This window comes from Olea europaea, chromosome 7 (assembly GCF_002742605.1).
Source record: "Olea europaea var. sylvestris chromosome 7, O_europaea_v1, whole genome shotgun sequence".
Taxonomy (NCBI): Eukaryota; Viridiplantae; Streptophyta; class Magnoliopsida; order Lamiales; family Oleaceae; genus Olea; species Olea europaea.
In genome coordinates, this window is record NC_036243.1 from 369,575 (window position 1) to 385,731 (window position 16,157).

A 16,157-nucleotide genomic window follows, 5' to 3' on the forward strand; every position below is an offset into this window, starting at 1 on the left:
AGAAATTAGAAGTTCAGGGACCAAGTTGTAAACAATCCTTAGATGAGACGAGCAATATAATGAAGATTAAAGATGTTTCGGATTCAATTGGACGCAATTAGAAGTTCAAGGGTTGAAATTGCAAAAAAAAAAACGATTTAAAGGAATCAAAAATGGAATTCGGGACTAAAATACAATTTTTGGAATAAATTTTGCTTGGGCGATAGCCCAGTTATAAAATTCGGGCAACCGCCCAACACCAAAAATCAATTACCAAAGCCAAAAGTCATGCCTGAGTGACTGCTCAAGTTTTGCTTGAACGACAGCCCAGGTCAATCGCGACAAGAAAAATTTGGTTTCCTTTTGTGATTGAAATTCTTATGAAAACAAATCTTGTACATGATATATATATACACACACACACACCCCAAATCTCATCCAAAATCTAGAGAACACCCCCAATCCTATTTTTCTCTCTTTGTGCTCAAGATTATTGATATATTGTTAAACTTCATCTCTTGGTCGAAGGATATTGAATTTTTGGAATCGTTTTCAATTGTGAGATCTACCTAATTTTCATCGTTTAATTTATATTTTCTGTATTGAATATTCTTCTATGCTTGATTTCATGATTGTTATATTTGATTACTAAAAGGATCCATTAGTTTATCATGCGTTTCAATCTATAGCTAAGTTAAATATCAAATCCGTAATTGTTTGAGTAATTTAACTTGTGAAGCAACTAGGATTAGTAATTTGCTGCTTTGGAAAACTATCAAATCTTAGGAAGAATATTTATCTAGGTTAAATGCAAACATTTTGCTTGTGTTATCTAGTTCATTGATTTCTCTAATTCGAAAAGTCATTATTAAATTAAATTTTTGCGCTTATCTAGGATTGTTTTGTAATGAGGATTAATTAGATCGCTTGTTTCTAATTAATTAAATGTAAGGAGAAATAGAAAATTGTTTTGAATGGGAAATTATTTTCCAACGATGAATACTAGAAGTATGAATTAATAATTATTTGTGGATTAATGACCAATTGTGAATCTCCAACGGTATATGTTGACTTAGACCAATGTTTGTTCTACCGATTTCATTTAATTCGATAATTTGCGTTTACGTTAATTACCATTTTTAATAATTGTTTGTTTCAAAACCAAAAACTCCTTTTTTAGTTAATTTAGCATAAAAGATAGACTAAACACTTTTTGTGGGATCGACCTCTTACTTCCACTACTGCATTTGTTTTGAGGAGTATATGTTTTAATTTGGAGTGCATATGAAAGCACGCACCAAATTTTTGTACTGTCACTTGGGAGTGATTTAGTTTATTTTTGTGCTTTTTATTTGTTTCATTGGTTTTTGTTTAAAAATAAAAAAGATTTTGTTCAGTTTTGTTTTTCTTTCTTTTTGCTTCCTTGATTGTTTATACCCATAACTTGATCCTCTAACCAAGTGATTTGTAGTCTGATCCAGAAATAGAAAGAACTTTGCGCAAGTTGAGGATTGGCATGACAAGGAATCAAACTTTGAAAGAGCTTTCAACTCCAGATTTGTATCAACGACCCTTATGCATAACTTTTCTTAATTTAGATGCTAATACTACTTTTGAATTAAAATTTGGACTGATACATCTTTTGCCTTCTTTTCATGGTCTTATAGGTGAAAATCCTCACAAACATCTGAAGGAATTCCATACGGTATGCATGAGTATGAAACCCGCAGGGGTAACTAAAGAGCAAATCAAATTGAGAGCTTTCCCAATTTCATTGAAGGATTCCGCTAAGGATTGGCTTTACTATCTACCATCCGGAAGTATTACAACCTCGGAGGAGATGAATAGGTTATTTTTAGAGAAATATTTTCCAGCTTCAAGGGTAGCAAACATTCGAAAAGTAATTTGTGGCGTAATGCAGGACAACAAAGAATCCTTACATGAATACTGGGAGCATTTCAAGCGACTGTGTGCAAGCTGTCCCCATCATCAAATCAGTTAACAACTACTCATCCAGTATTTTTATGAAGGGCTTATACCCACATATAGGAGTATGATTGATGCTGCAAGTGGAGGAGCTTTAGTGGATAAAACTTCAAAGGGCGCGAGGAATTTGATTGCAAACATGACACCCCTTTTGGACCTGTTAATGAGCTAAATGTTTCATCTATTGAACAACAACTTGCGAGTCTAGCTTCTCTTATTCGACAAATGGCTGCAGGTAATATGCAAACGGCAAAAGCATGTGGAATTTGTTCGGTGGCAGGACATCCAACTGACATGTGCCCAACTCTTCAAGAAGATGAACAATTTAATGCAGTAGGGAGCTTTCCTGGACAACCACAAAGGAATTATAATCCTTACTCGAACACCTATAATCTAGGATGGAAGGATCATCCTAATCTTAGCTATGGGAATCAACAAGTGAATCAACCAATCTTCCAACAATACAGCCAGCTATCTCCTCCTAGACAACAACAGGACCAAACTTCAAGTTCAGGTATGCCTTTGGAAGTTATTGTTAAGTCTTTGGCCACTAACATTTTACAATTTCAACAGGAAACAAAACAATTCGAACAAGAAGCAAAGGCAAGTATTAAAAGTTTGGAGAATCAAATGGGTCAAATGGCAACCACAATCAATAGGTTGGAAGCACAAGGTTCGGGAAAATTACCCTCTCAAACAATGGTCAATCCAAGGGAAAATGTAAGTGCAATCTTGTCGAGGAGTGGTAAAAAAGTTGAAATTCCAAGGGTAGCCCCTACATCATTGGAGTAGGAAAAGGAGAAAGATGTCACTGAAGAAAAAAGTATTCCCAACGATGATGGCATACCTAAGTTTCCAATCATTTCTGAGTATAAACTAGTGCCCCCTTTCCCTTAGGCTTTAGTAGAACCTAGATGAACATAATCATGAACTTTATGAAAGTTTCCATAAATGTGAGGTAAACATTCCATTGTTGGATGCTATTAAACAAGTACCTCATTATGCTAAGTTTTTGAAGGAATTATGTACCATTAAAAGAAAACAGAAACTTGAAAGGTGTGAAAAGATAAACGTAGAGGAAAATATTTCTGCAATCATTGAAAGAAATCTCCCTACAAAGTGCAAAGATCCAGGCATGTTTAGCATCCCTTGCACGATAGGTAACAATAGGTTTGAAAAGACCATGTTAGACTTAGGAGCGTCTATTAATGTCATGTCATATTATGTATATGCTTCTTTAAAACTTGGACCTTTGAATGAAACTGGTGTCATAATTCAACTAGTTGATAAATCTAATGCCTATCCTAAGGGTGTGGTTGAGGATATTCTTGTGAAAATTAATGATTTGGTTTTTCCTGCTGACTTCTATGTGCTTGATATGGGATATAGTGATCAGACTATCCCCATTTTGCTAGGAAGACCATTCTTAAGGATGTCCAAAGCTAAAATAGATTTTTATAGTGGCATGCTTACTATGGAATTTGATGATAAAATTAGTGAATTTAACATCTATGATGCCATAAAACATCCTGATGAAACTAACCCTGTTTATTCTATTCAAGTGATCGATAATTTAGAATAGGAAGTTTTAGAACTTGATGAAAATAATGCAGTGAAAGTTGCCATTGATAAGCATATTGAGAATGTGAATCAGGAGCTACCCTCGATTACTACCTTGCAGGAAACCGTTGCAGCATTGGATGCTTCTCCAAAGTCATCAAAGTCAAGTAAAAGTTCACATATTGTTTTGCCAATTGCTAACGAGAGGCCTTTCTATACAGGTTTCCAAATGGATGAGGTGAGAACATGGGATCTTGGGAACCCAATTGATGCCGGTTGAGGAAGGAGAAGGAAGCAATAAGTCTAGCCAAAGACAATGAAGAAAGGCGCTGCTTGAGAGACAAGCCAAGGGGAGTTCGTTCCTTACTTTTTATTTTTCTTTTCATTTTCGTATTTGCATTCATATTTTAGGTTAAATTTGTTCTCTTCTTGATATTTCACTTTACATTAGAGACAATTTAAATTTTAACTGTGGGGGAGGAAATTTAGGTTGTGTCTAAAATTTTCAGTTCGTATTTTTGTGTTTATTTTTGACTTTTTGATAAATTTCGACATAAGGGGAAGAAAACAAAGTGGTTTTGAATAATTTTAGTTGTGTATGCTATTTGCTAGATTCAATTAAGTTTCTGAAGAATTTATAACATGATTGAATGAGTAATCTCCCAACTTAGAGTTAATTAGTGTGGCTATTTTCTTTGAGAATGGTAGTAACTAGATTTTGTAGACAAAAAGCCAGTAAGATTTTGAGCTTATGACTGAGACATATATATTAGTCTCACTATTTTCTTTTATGAGTGATATTCTTCCATTAATTTGCTTATCTAGAACTTGCCTTGATTTTTTTCGAGGCCATATTGATACATGCATGCATAAACATAATTAAGGCCATTTTTGTTGGATAAGTTATCCAACTTAGCCAAATAGCCTACCTTGTAATTAATTTTCCCTTTGTTGAACCTCTTTGAGCTTTATAGCCTTTTCTTTTTTTGAACACATGTTACAAGTTTTAAAACTAGAAAAACAATATCTTTACCCAAGCCGTGAAGCTAGTGGAGCGTTGTTCTTCATTTTGATACATATGGGAGTGCGAAAGAAATAAATGTGGGGGTGTCTAAAATTTTGGTAGGATTATGATGGTGGAATGGAACATATTATTCACTTTCAGTTCATAAGTTCCATTATTAATGCAATGTTTTGAGAAAAAAAATGATGAAAAAGAGGAAAAAAAGTGATGGAGAAAATGATTTTCAATGTTCCATAATTACTCTATGTTCATGATTCCTCCTAGAATCATAAGAAAATGATTGGGTTGTGTGAAATAGATGCAAAAAAGCTATGAGTGGAGAGATTTGATCTTACATGTTTTATGTACATATGAGCTGAGTTAATTTATTTTTACTCCACTAGTTTCTATGGCTTTTGAGTTACTTACCCAAATATCTCACACTTGGAGCCACACACTTTGACCCACATGAGGTCATGTAGAGTCAAATGACCTCACAATTTTTTGGATTTTTTTCCTTGCTTAAAACGTAATTTTCTGCCAAAGTAGTGAGCCAACCCAGTTAATTTCCCTAGCCCAATGCCTAAAAAGCCCAAACCCAAATCCTATTGTAGTAGCGTATGATCTTATTTTCGTTAATAATACATTGTTCGAAAAAAATTTCATTTTTAACCTCATAGTTCAAACTGTCTGGGTCCGCCCCTACCTAGACCCTAGCCCACATTACAATTTGTGAAAACGACATTATGATTTGTGTAATGCATGTGATCTAATTGATGGAGAATTAGAAGATATGCAAGCGTATGACAGGACACTTCTATTGGAATGAACTTGACATATGAAAGTTGAGCGCTTACTTCCGTGAGGGTCTACACGTTTGGTTCATCCATCTTCATTTGAGAATGCTTGCTAATTAATTATAAGTTGTGTGAGAATGTTTATCCATGAATTGTTATGTGTTTTGAAGAGTTTGATTGTTCTATGTATGCGGCATTGCAACCCTATGAAAGTGAGTTTGAGTTTTATTCGAGGACGAGCAAAAACTAAGTGCGGGGAATTTGATAAGACATGAAATATTGTGATTTATATCCATTAATTCTTGTATTTTTATGATTAATTAACACCTTAATGTGCTAAGTACCCTTATATTGTGATTTAGTTTGCATTTGGATGATCATGGCATAAAATAGAAGAAAAGAGAGAAAAAAGTACTTAAATGGAAGAAATTGGAAGTTCAAGGACCAAGTTGCAAATAATCCTTAGATGAGAAAAGCAATGGAATGAAGATTAAAGATGTTACAGGTTCAATTGGACGCAATTAGAAGTTCAAGGGTTGAAATTGCAAGAAAAATGATTTAAAAGAATCAAGAATGAAATTCGGGACTAAAATACAACTTTTTGAAGAAATTTTGCCTGTGCGACAGCCCAGTTATAAAATCTGGGTGACCGTCCAACACCAAAAATCAATTACCGAAACCAAAAGCAATGCTCGAACAACTGCCCAAGTTTTGCCTGAGCGACAGCCCAAGTCAATCGCGGCAAGAAAAATCTAGTTTCCTTTTCTGATTGAAATTCTTATGGAAACAAATTTTGTACATGATATATATACCCCAAATCTCGTCCAAAACCTAGAAAACGCCCCAACCCTATTTTTATCTCTTTGTGCTCAAGATTATTGATATATTGCCAAACTTCATCTCTTGGTCGAAGGATATTAAAGCCTTGGAATCGTTTTCAATTGTGATATCTACCTAATTTTTATCGTTTAATTTATATTTTCAGTAGTGAATATTCTTCCATGCTTGATTTCATGATTGTTATGTTTGATTAATAAAAGGATCCATTAGTTTATCATGCGTTTCAATCTATAACTAAGTTAAATATCAAATCCGTAATTGTTTGATTAATTTAACTTGTGAAGCAACTAGAATTACTAATTTGCTGCTTTAGGAAATTATCAAATCCTAGGAAGAATATTTATCAAGGTTAAATACAAACACTTGGCTTATGTTATCTAGTTCATTGATTTCTCTAATTCGGAAAGTCATTATTAAATTAAATTCTTGCACTTGTCTAGGATTGTTTGGTAATGAGGATTAATTAGATTTCTTGTTTCTAATTAATGAAAAGTAAGGAGAAATAGGAAATTGTTTCGAATGGGAAATTATTTTCCAATGATGAATACTAGAAGTATGAATTAATAATTATTTGTGGATCAATGACTAATTGTAAATCTCCAACGTTGGATGTTGACTTAGACCAAGGTTCGTTCTATTGATTTCATTTAATTCGATGATTTGCGTTTATGTTAATTGCCATTTTTAATAATTATTTGTTTCAAAACCAAAAACCCCCCATTTTTAGTTAATTTAGCATAAAAGATAGACTAAACACTCTTTGTAGGATCGACCCTTACTTCCACTACTACATTTATTTTGAGGAGTATATGTTTTAATTTGAAGTGCCTACGACAGCACACACCATTGATTCATTCATGACTACTCATGGTTTCATCAGAAGTAATTATGATAGCTGTGTGTACTTCAGAAAAAGAGATGATGGGTCGATCACATATTTATTATTATATGCTGATGATATGCTCATTACAGCAAAGGATAAAACAGGGGTCAAAAAGGTGAAATCTCAACTTAGCAAGGAGTTTGAGATGAAGGATCCGGGTGCAGTAAAGAAGATTCTTGGTATGGAAATCGTGAAATAGGAAGGCTGGCAGATTGTATTTGAATAAGAAGGAGTATATTGAGAAGGTGCTTCAAAGATTCAACATGCTAAATGTTAAGACTGTTAGTATTCCCTTAACTGTTCACTTCAAATTGTCATCTGGATTGTGTCCTCAATTAGATGAAGATATTGATTACATATCATGGGTTCCTTATTCCTCTGTAGTTGGTTCGCTAATGTATACTATGGTTTGTACAAAGTCAAATTTGGCACATAAAGTCAGTGCGGTTAGTAGGTACATAACAAATATCCTGGGAAGGAATATTGGAAAGCAAAACATTTTAGATAGAGAGAGACTAGATTTCTTGAAATTGGAGGTGAATATATTGGTGAAGAGAATGAGTTGAATGTTTTAAATGTTGGTTAAAGCTGTTGGTAAGAGGGCTGTTTATAGCTACACGATAAGCTAACAAATAGTTACTGAATATGACTGATCTAACATATGATTTATATATAAATAAAGTTTAAATATCTATATACACATAAAAACGAAAGGTAATATAAGTAAGAGAGATTGTACATATGTTATTGATTACGTGTGGGGTGGCAGATTGGATCAAAGCTTTGTTTGAACGGCGTGACACCCTATTTTCACGCCACCCTCCACCATTATATTGTACCCTAAGACTTTAATTTCCACTTCTCCAAAAATGAACTTAGACAGGGAACGTGCCAATAAAGAGATTATTCTACCTTTCAAGTAACGAATGAAAGCGAGGAGAAAGTTGAAGCCTCAACTATCCATCCAAACATCAAGAAATTCGTGAGGCGCTTTTAGGACAAAATTATGAACTTCCCGAATTTGGATTGTAACAATAAATTTATATAATCTTTATCTAGTAGTAAGTCTGAATATAAAGAGGAGACATAGAGACAATATATTTTAATATATAACGATGAAAATATGACTAAGACCAAAAAGAATAGTCATCTTTAGTTATTTCATCGTATTTGCTGTCTTGATCAAGAAAATTAATGTTATAGTTTATTCTTTTGTACCTTTAATCGGAGATTAGGTTAATCCCTTCTTAAATATACGCTTTCAACCAAACATGTTCTGGTTACCAACAGGGGTGGACCACACGGGGTCATGTGGGGTCAAATGACCTCATAGATTTTTGGGAACTTTTTTTTTTTTTTTGGTTGAAAACTTAATTTTTCTGTCCCGAAAAGTTCATATCCTAAATCTATATCCATATCACATGGTCCACATCCATTATTTAGTCCATAGATATATCATATAATTCATCGATTTCTTTTTAGAGTGCAAACACCGAACATGAACAACAAACAATCGATTTTTCCTTTTTATTCATGATACGTTGTTCGAAAAAATTTTTTGACCCCACAGTTCGAACTGACTGAGTCCGCCCCTGATTACCAAAAAATAAAAATAAATAAATAAAACTTGTAACATGTCATTGCCATTTGAATTATCACTTTAACATATTTATGCATTTTGCTCTTCCCACACAATCCAGCAATTCTTGTCTGTTAGGTGCGCCGCCCTTCGACATTTGGAACCAGTAGCCGGTTGACATGTGGATGACACCTTGAATTACGAGCTGTCTATTTCAGAAAGCTAATCTTTTGTGTTGTCTTGTATATATTTGTGGGATGAGAAAAGCCATCGTCTAGTTTTTTTGTAATTGCAAGCTTAGGCTTAGTCTCCGTTCGGCCTCCATTATTTCAATATGTAATTTTTAAGATGGTATTTTTTTTTTTTTAAACTTGTATCGTTGAAAAAGAAGAATCTTTTTTTTTTATTTAAGTGTAATATTATTTTATAGAATATTAAAAAGTTGAAAATAAGAAAGAGAAATTATAATTTGAAATAATAGACTTAATGCATGTCAGGTGATTAATTGGCTATTAGTCACTAATCAAATTCGCCCATAAATAAAATTCTAATTTTCTTTTTCTGCTAGCATAGTATCACAACACGAAGTTTTTAAAGTCAAGATTTGAAGTTTTAACCTAAGAGGCGTGTTTTAAAAATAAATGATATATAAGTAATTTTATATATCAATTTAAATTTTTTTAAATCAAGTACTTTAATAATACATAACTCCACGTACTTGTCCTTATATTGGATCCATCTGAAATTTAATGAATCGTGCTATATTTCTTGTGTCCACTGAATTTTAAAAAATGATAATAAAGGGAGAGAAATGTAAAAAAATAAAAATAAAATGTAAAAGAGTAAAGGGGGAAAGTGTTACAATTCACAACATGCATATTTATAAGAACTATCAGACCCATGAGATGCCAAAAGAAATTAATATTTTTTGGTCCCAGACAAGTCCTAAAATATGCACTTGAAAATATAGGTTTTGATAGGACTTATGGTCCTACAATATTTATGAATAGATTGTCTTATCCTTGTTAGATAACCATAATTTTACAACAAAAAGATAAAAGAAGGAAAAAAAAAATCGATGTTTCATTAGAAAAAAGTTTTGAAAAAATATCAGTTTTTGGTTGCAGCTGCTTTCTGTATTGTACAAAATATATATAAGTTGTTCAAAAGTTTTAAGCATTTTGAATATATTCTTGTTTTTAAAATAATATAATAAATTTTTTAAGGGCAAGTTCCCAATCAAAATTCGATAGCAATAAACCTTAAAATGTAGCATGATCAGTTTCGATTTTCCTGACTGAACATTGTTTTTGCCAGGTAATTTTATTAGGGTTGGATCCATTTTAGTTTTGATTCTTATCCTTTTTTTTCCATTTTCTATTTTAAATTTAGTCTTTGTTTTATACTTTTGAAGGAGAAAGAAAAGTGAAATATTTTCAATTCCATGAAAAACAAGAAGGCAAGTTTATGTGTATTAATGAAATAAGGATTAAATAAGTATAGTTGTACATGGTGTGTGTGGATGGATTCTTGAATTTGATTTTGGTGATAAATGGCTAGATTATGCATCTATCACTAGTTGTAATTTCGGTATGATAAATTTATCACCCAATTTGTATTTGCGGTGAATTCATTAGTCTTAGAGCTAGATATTTTTCGTTCGATTATTTTAAGAAAAAATTTAAAATTGTATTAAATATCAATTAATTATGGGTGTGAGCCTATCTTACATAGGGCTTTGAAGTGAGTCTCTAATGAATAGTGTTTAAGGTTAGATTAATCGTGGATGATAAAAGGCTCGATGCTTTTCTTCTACTACTTGCGCCTTTTGGAAGAATACATTGTGTTTCGTTACATCATTAATCACTTTATTGTCTAATTATGTTTTGATCCTTTAAATATATAAATACATAAATAATACTTATTCAAATCAAACAATTTTAAGTATTTGAATTATCATTTACTAGAGTTGAACTTTTCTCATAGGAGAAAGATTTGAAATATTGTTGGATTTTTGATATCTAATAAATCCCGGGTTATGATGTTAACATTAGATTATATATATAGGCCATGAATGAAATAAATACAAACAAACAAGTCCAAAGGTTCTACTCGATCCAATTGTATTCCATCTTGGATGACTTGAATTTTGACCCATTTAACTTTCCTATAGGTCCAACTAAAAACCTAACCTAGCCTACTTATAAGATAACAACCCTAGCTGTTTTCTAGTGTGATTTGTAAGAAAATTAAGAAGAAAAAGCAGGGCCCTTTGAAGTGAAGAAACCGGCTGACTTTGTGTACCAAAATTCGGTTGACTACGTTGTGTACTTTGTGGTATCTTCCTTACCTACCTTTGTGGTTACAAATCATCACATTTATCTTGTCCTTTGTGGGGGAGATTGAAAAGTAATTGAGGTGAATATATTGGTTGTGGATTAGAGCCGGTTGGATTGGTGGTTGGTTGCCTATTTGCTTTTATACGTGTACTTAGGAATTTATCTTATCGATGACCCTTTTATTCTTAAGCCTGAAATAAAGGATTCTTTAGAAACACATTTCATTCTAAATATCCAATACTAAATGAATAATGTATCAATTCGAGTGGAATCATTCTTCCATTTTTCATATAAAAAAATCCCTATTCACTCAAATTTTGGTTCATAATCATTATATAGGAGACGACCCTTGAAGCAAGCTTCCGCAACAAATATCTTGGAAATTCTTTAACGCGACGCATCAACCACTTCTCTAGAGTAGTTGATATATATCAAACTTGGCTAAAGCCTCTTGTACAGGGCCTCATAGACCCGGGATTTCTAGGGGGCTGGGATTTCTAGCAAAACTCATAAAACTTGGGGTTGGCAACAAATGATCATTCACCAAGATAATTAATGTTTTAATACTTCGCAGACTTGATGATGACAGCAAAAAACAAGAGATTAAAAAGGAAAGAGTACTGATAATATGGACGAACATGAGTTTCTATATGAGGTTAATTATCCAGATATTTATCAGCATTATTATTCTAGAATTGTACTATTAACACTAATTACGCGATACTAATTGACAAACTAAATTACCAAGTGGTCCTTTATGAAAAGCTTTGCATGGTCGGAAAGTAACTTTTCCTATTTACCTCTAGAAAGTACATGTATGATGCATTTTCTGCCATTATTTGGTCCAAAACCAATGAAAAATTGTCAAATGTTGTTCTATAAAAATTCTATCAAATTTTCTTGTACTTGTAACATAAATGTTACCTCTAAACAATGAATACACATTTAGTATGCAATATTAAATTGTACGGAAAAAATATAACAATGAATATTTTAACATTTTCTTCTAATTTTTTTCTTATAAGATCGTACTGAAAAGAGGAGGTTCCAAGAAATATTAGATATAACAACAATAAAATGTGCAGTAATCAAAGATTGAAACACAAGAAAAAGGGGATCTCATTAAAATGCCCTAAGGCAATAACAAGTCGAAGAATCTCCCAAAAATATAAGTGCTTCCGTCTCTAGGAAACTCACTGCCAGTATCGATCTTAACCCACGCTTAGAAATTAGAGTGTTTTTCACACTTAGACCAAAATCACCCAAGATCACAGAAGATTCGATCTTCTTACTTCAAAAAAATGGTTCACACAAGAACACACAACACTTCTCAGAAAGAACCACTCAAGATTACAAACCAAATTTGAGAAAGTGTTGAAAATCAAATGAGATCTTTGTTTTTCAGAGAGGAGAAGACGAAGAAGAACTCAAACGGCCAGAGTATAAAGAGAAGTGTCTAGAAAACCAGAAAAAATCACGCGTCTCAACCCTAGAGCTCCCTTTTATATGAGTCACCAAATGGTCAGCCATCCAATGGACATGGAGTTGACACATGGCATTATCATGAGCGTCCATTAGAAGAAACACAGTTTTGAAATTGAAATTGCATTTTTAACAGACCAGGCAACACTTTAAAATCAACAAGGAAAAGTCAGTTGGCCAATTCACACAATTGCATCATTGTGCCACAGCCTTTCACATACCTTAGTAGTCAGAGCATAACACATGCAAGTAAAACTATTTCAATTGAAAGGATCATAGAGGTGCGAACTCAAGCATTTTTCTTTAGTCACGTGGGACTAACTAAAAGTTTTTGATAGTCAAAGTGAAATAAAGATATAAGTTAGGCAATAAAAGTGAAACAAACTGAAGTTAGGTTACTAAGATGAACAAACTTGTATGCTTTGTCCTTCTTAATGAAATGACATCAATTAAAACGAATTGAACTATTTATATGACCTATGTGTTCTATTCTTAATTCTTAGCTGGATTATAATCTCATATTTAGTTTAGTTCTGTAATGCTCAAAGATGCACTTATTTCCAAATTCAAGAAGTTAGAGATGAACAAAAGACATAACACCTCTTTCTTTTATCAGTCATTTAATCTCAAACCAAAATAACAACCATATTTCGCAACATATTTCTTTATTGTTACGTACATAGAACACTCAATTATCACAAGTTATTGTTGATGAAAAGCAGGAAAATGCAAAACAAGTTTGAATATAGGCTACAATATCTCAAATTGTTGCATGAAGAGAAAGTGATTTATTTTTTGTGAGGTTGAAGGTGAACCGGAAGGCCATGCTCTGGCGTGGGAGAAGCATAGAAAATTATCTTCTCATTCGGGATTGCCTTTTCGAGTTTGAACCTTCTCACCACATTGTGCATAAAAACAAGTACTTCGAGCCGAGCATACTCTTTCCCGGGACACATTCGAGGACCTCCCCCGAAGGGCACGAATGTGTAAGGTGCTGGTCCACTACCCTCGAATCTTGAAGGATCAAACGTTTCTGGATCAGGGAAGAACTTTGGATTCTTGTGCGTTGTATGGACTGTCCAAAACGTCTGCGAAAATTTTGATTATTCGTATCGAATGAAGTCGAATATAAAAAAAAAGTTTCAAGTGTAAACTATTTCTTATGTATATATACCTTCCATCCTTTAGGTATAGTAAAACCTGCATAGGTGAAGTCAGTGGTGGTTTCCCTAAAAGCTCCTTGAGCCGGTGGTGTTAACCGGAGTGATTCGCGCGCCACATTCCACGAGTACTTCATCTTCTCGATATCCTCCCATGTTAAAAGCTCGCCAGGACCTTTCGATTTTGCGATCTCCATTTGTTCTGTAAAAATGTGGGACAACATAATATTGATCATGATCTATCTTGACTCGAGATGTACGTTAGCACTTTCAAACTTTTACTAATAATTTACCTTTGAGAACACCATTATATATATGGGGAAGTTCTGCTAAGTAATTCATAACAGCAGTGACAGCAGAGCTAGTTGTCTCAAAACTGGCCACTAGTAGACCTATTATGTTGTTCGAAATCTCCATTTCACTCAAGAACTGACCATCTTCGTCTTTAACGAGCAACATACAAGACAGTAGGTCTCGACCTTCAGTCTCGCCGTTAGCGATTATCTCTTTTCTTCTCTTCGTGATGATTTTCATAAGCTCGTCCCGCACCATTTTACCTCCTTTGATTGCACGGTTATAAGCTGTGCCGGGCAAATCAATAGGCACGGAGAACATTCCATTAGTCACGAGAGCGAAGGGATCGGCCAACGTTTTTATGTGCTTGGGATCAGTTATACTCAAGAACAATTTACATGCCAAGGCGAATGTGTATGTTTTCGACAAAGGGAAAACTTTCACAACTCCATTCGGAGTCCAGTCTGCATCCAAGTGTTCACGAGCGAGTGCATCCATCACTGGTATGTATTTCTTTAGAGCCTCGGGCTTGAGAATATCGTGGTGAAAGCTATGTTTAAGAGCCGATACTTCCTTCAAATTACTCTCAACGAATTCTGGAAATAGCAAGGCCTTTTTCATTGATTGTGGCCACCATGAAGTGAGAAGTTTGTTCTCATTAGTGAAAAGGAACTTGTTGCCTTGTGCGCCACAAAATATTGCCATTTTTTCTCCCAACAACGAGGTTCGAAAAACCTCAGGTGAGTACTTACTCATCCTAGCTTTAACAAATTTATGAGGACCTTGTAATACAAACTCCATATTCTCTCCTAACATTGGCCATCCCTTCGAGCCAGGAGGCACTTTCGAGTCATCAGAACCTCGTTTGCGAAAGACAAGATAGAGGGAGAGAAGGAGGACTACAAGAGGAAGAATATAAGCTGAGAAGGCATCCATTTTTCTCTAGCAAGTTACCTATTGAAGTGTTATTTTCACAAGTGAGCATGCCTTGAGCAAATGCTGGAATGAGTATATATAGAATTTCTGGCATGAATTTTACTAACTCTGAGGAAGAATTTGAAAATTACATAAGACAAAGAGGGGAATGTAATTTTAATTAAACTGTAACTTGAGTGTTGACAAAATGTGGTATTTCAATGCATGAGTATCTTTCTTGGGATTTCTTTGTTTATTTTTCTATTATCCTTATATTTGTCTTATCGAAATGTCACCAAACAATGGAAAGCATCTCTCAGATTAAAGAAACCATCTTTTTTAGTTGGTTGTCTTTGATCGAGAGGTCAGGCCTAATCTCTCATAGTTCTGTATAATCAAATTAGAGTCTTATTTCATACATCAATAAAATTAGCAATAAAATGAAAAAATCCGTCAACTTTAAAAATCGCTAATGTTCTGTGTTCATAACTATTGCCCCATTCTAAGTAAGAAAAAGCAAGAAAAAAATACATCATAAAAAACGTTAGACCCATGCAATATTTTGCAATTTACAGATGGATCATATGGTAGATGAAATCACAAAGTCAACAAAATTACAGAATTTTCATATCTATTTTTCTGATCCTTTCATTGGATTTTTATTACTACTTGATTATAAAATGGTCATCAACTTTGGTTTCATCTCACCAACGTATTCTTTATTATTTTGCACATTAATTTATTTTTGTCCACGTGATTAGTTTTGTGGATTATAGTGAGCATTAAATTAAATCTCATAAAAATTTTAATTAAAAATTTTCATATCTATTTTTCTGATCCTTTCATCGATTTTTAATTACTATTTGATTATAAAACACCCATCAACTTTGATTTCATCTCTCCAACCTATTCTTTATTATTTTGCACATTAAATTTTATTTATTTCCACATGTGCGGGCAATTGCTCCAGATTTGTCACTTTTTATGTTTTAAAGTCAACGTCCGCTTCTTGTGCTACTAAGTGCATGTGATTTCTTTGTAATTTAATGGTCAGAAGCAAATATTTTTAATGACATATTTCGTAATATTCATAGCTCTCTACTTATTCATCATTCATTCACATTATAATTTGAGCAATTCATAATTTTATCCAAATAAACACTATATGATCAGCCCCTGCACAAGAGGCAAACATGCATTTATGTAATAGGAATTTGCACTCCATGTCATTTTTCGATTTTACATTTTCATAAATGTCACTTTTTAAAAATTTTTGCAACAATATCATTTTTTTTTTTTACATTTCCCCCTTTACAAATTTAAATGCCCTATAAGTCCTT

The 16,157-nt window shown here is 33.4% G+C and overlaps 2 protein-coding genes across 2 annotated transcripts; one reads left to right on the forward strand and one right to left on the reverse strand.

Moving 5' to 3' along the window:
* The first annotated feature begins 2,190 nt into the window (after nucleotides 1–2,190).
* On the forward strand, nucleotides 2,191–3,805 carry LOC111397619. Its single transcript, XM_023024623.1, has 3 exons — nucleotides 2,191–2,733; nucleotides 2,924–3,526; nucleotides 3,620–3,805. The coding sequence occupies exons 1-3, from the start codon at nucleotides 2,191–2,193 to the stop codon at nucleotides 3,803–3,805; spliced, it is 1,332 nt and encodes a 443-aa protein (XP_022880391.1).
* Nucleotides 3,806–13,096: 9,291 nt separating this feature from the next.
* Nucleotides 13,097–14,877, reverse strand: LOC111396592 (beta-amyrin 28-oxidase-like). The gene is made up of 3 exons (XM_023023001.1): nucleotides 13,902–14,877; nucleotides 13,623–13,810; nucleotides 13,097–13,536 (listed from the first exon to the last, which is right to left on the reverse strand). The coding sequence occupies exons 1-3, from the start codon at nucleotides 14,836–14,838 to the stop codon at nucleotides 13,237–13,239; spliced, it is 1,425 nt and encodes a 474-aa protein (XP_022878769.1). The 5' UTR covers nucleotides 14,839–14,877; the 3' UTR covers nucleotides 13,097–13,236.
* Nucleotides 14,878–16,157: the final 1,280 nt, after the last annotated feature.

Coding starts and splice junctions, on each gene's coding strand:
- LOC111397619 (XM_023024623.1), top strand. CDS start 2,191: ATGGCTGCAGGTAATATGCAAACGGCAAAAGCATGTGGAATTTGTTCG. Junction 2,734..2,923: donor AAAAAGTTGAAATTCCAAGG/GTAGCCCCTACA, acceptor CATAAATGTGAG/GTAAACATTCCATTGTTGGA. Junction 3,527..3,619: donor ACCCTGTTTATTCTATTCAA/GTGATCGATAAT, acceptor AATGTGAATCAG/GAGCTACCCTCGATTACTAC.
- LOC111396592 (XM_023023001.1), bottom strand. CDS start 14,838: ATGGATGCCTTCTCAGCTTATATTCTTCCTCTTGTAGTCCTCCTTCTC. Junction 13,811..13,901: donor ATATAATGGTGTTCTCAAAG/GTAAATTATTAG, acceptor ACATTTTTACAG/AACAAATGGAGATCGCAAAA. Junction 13,537..13,622: donor CTATACCTAAAGGATGGAAG/GTATATATACAT, acceptor AAATTTTCGCAG/ACGTTTTGGACAGTCCATAC.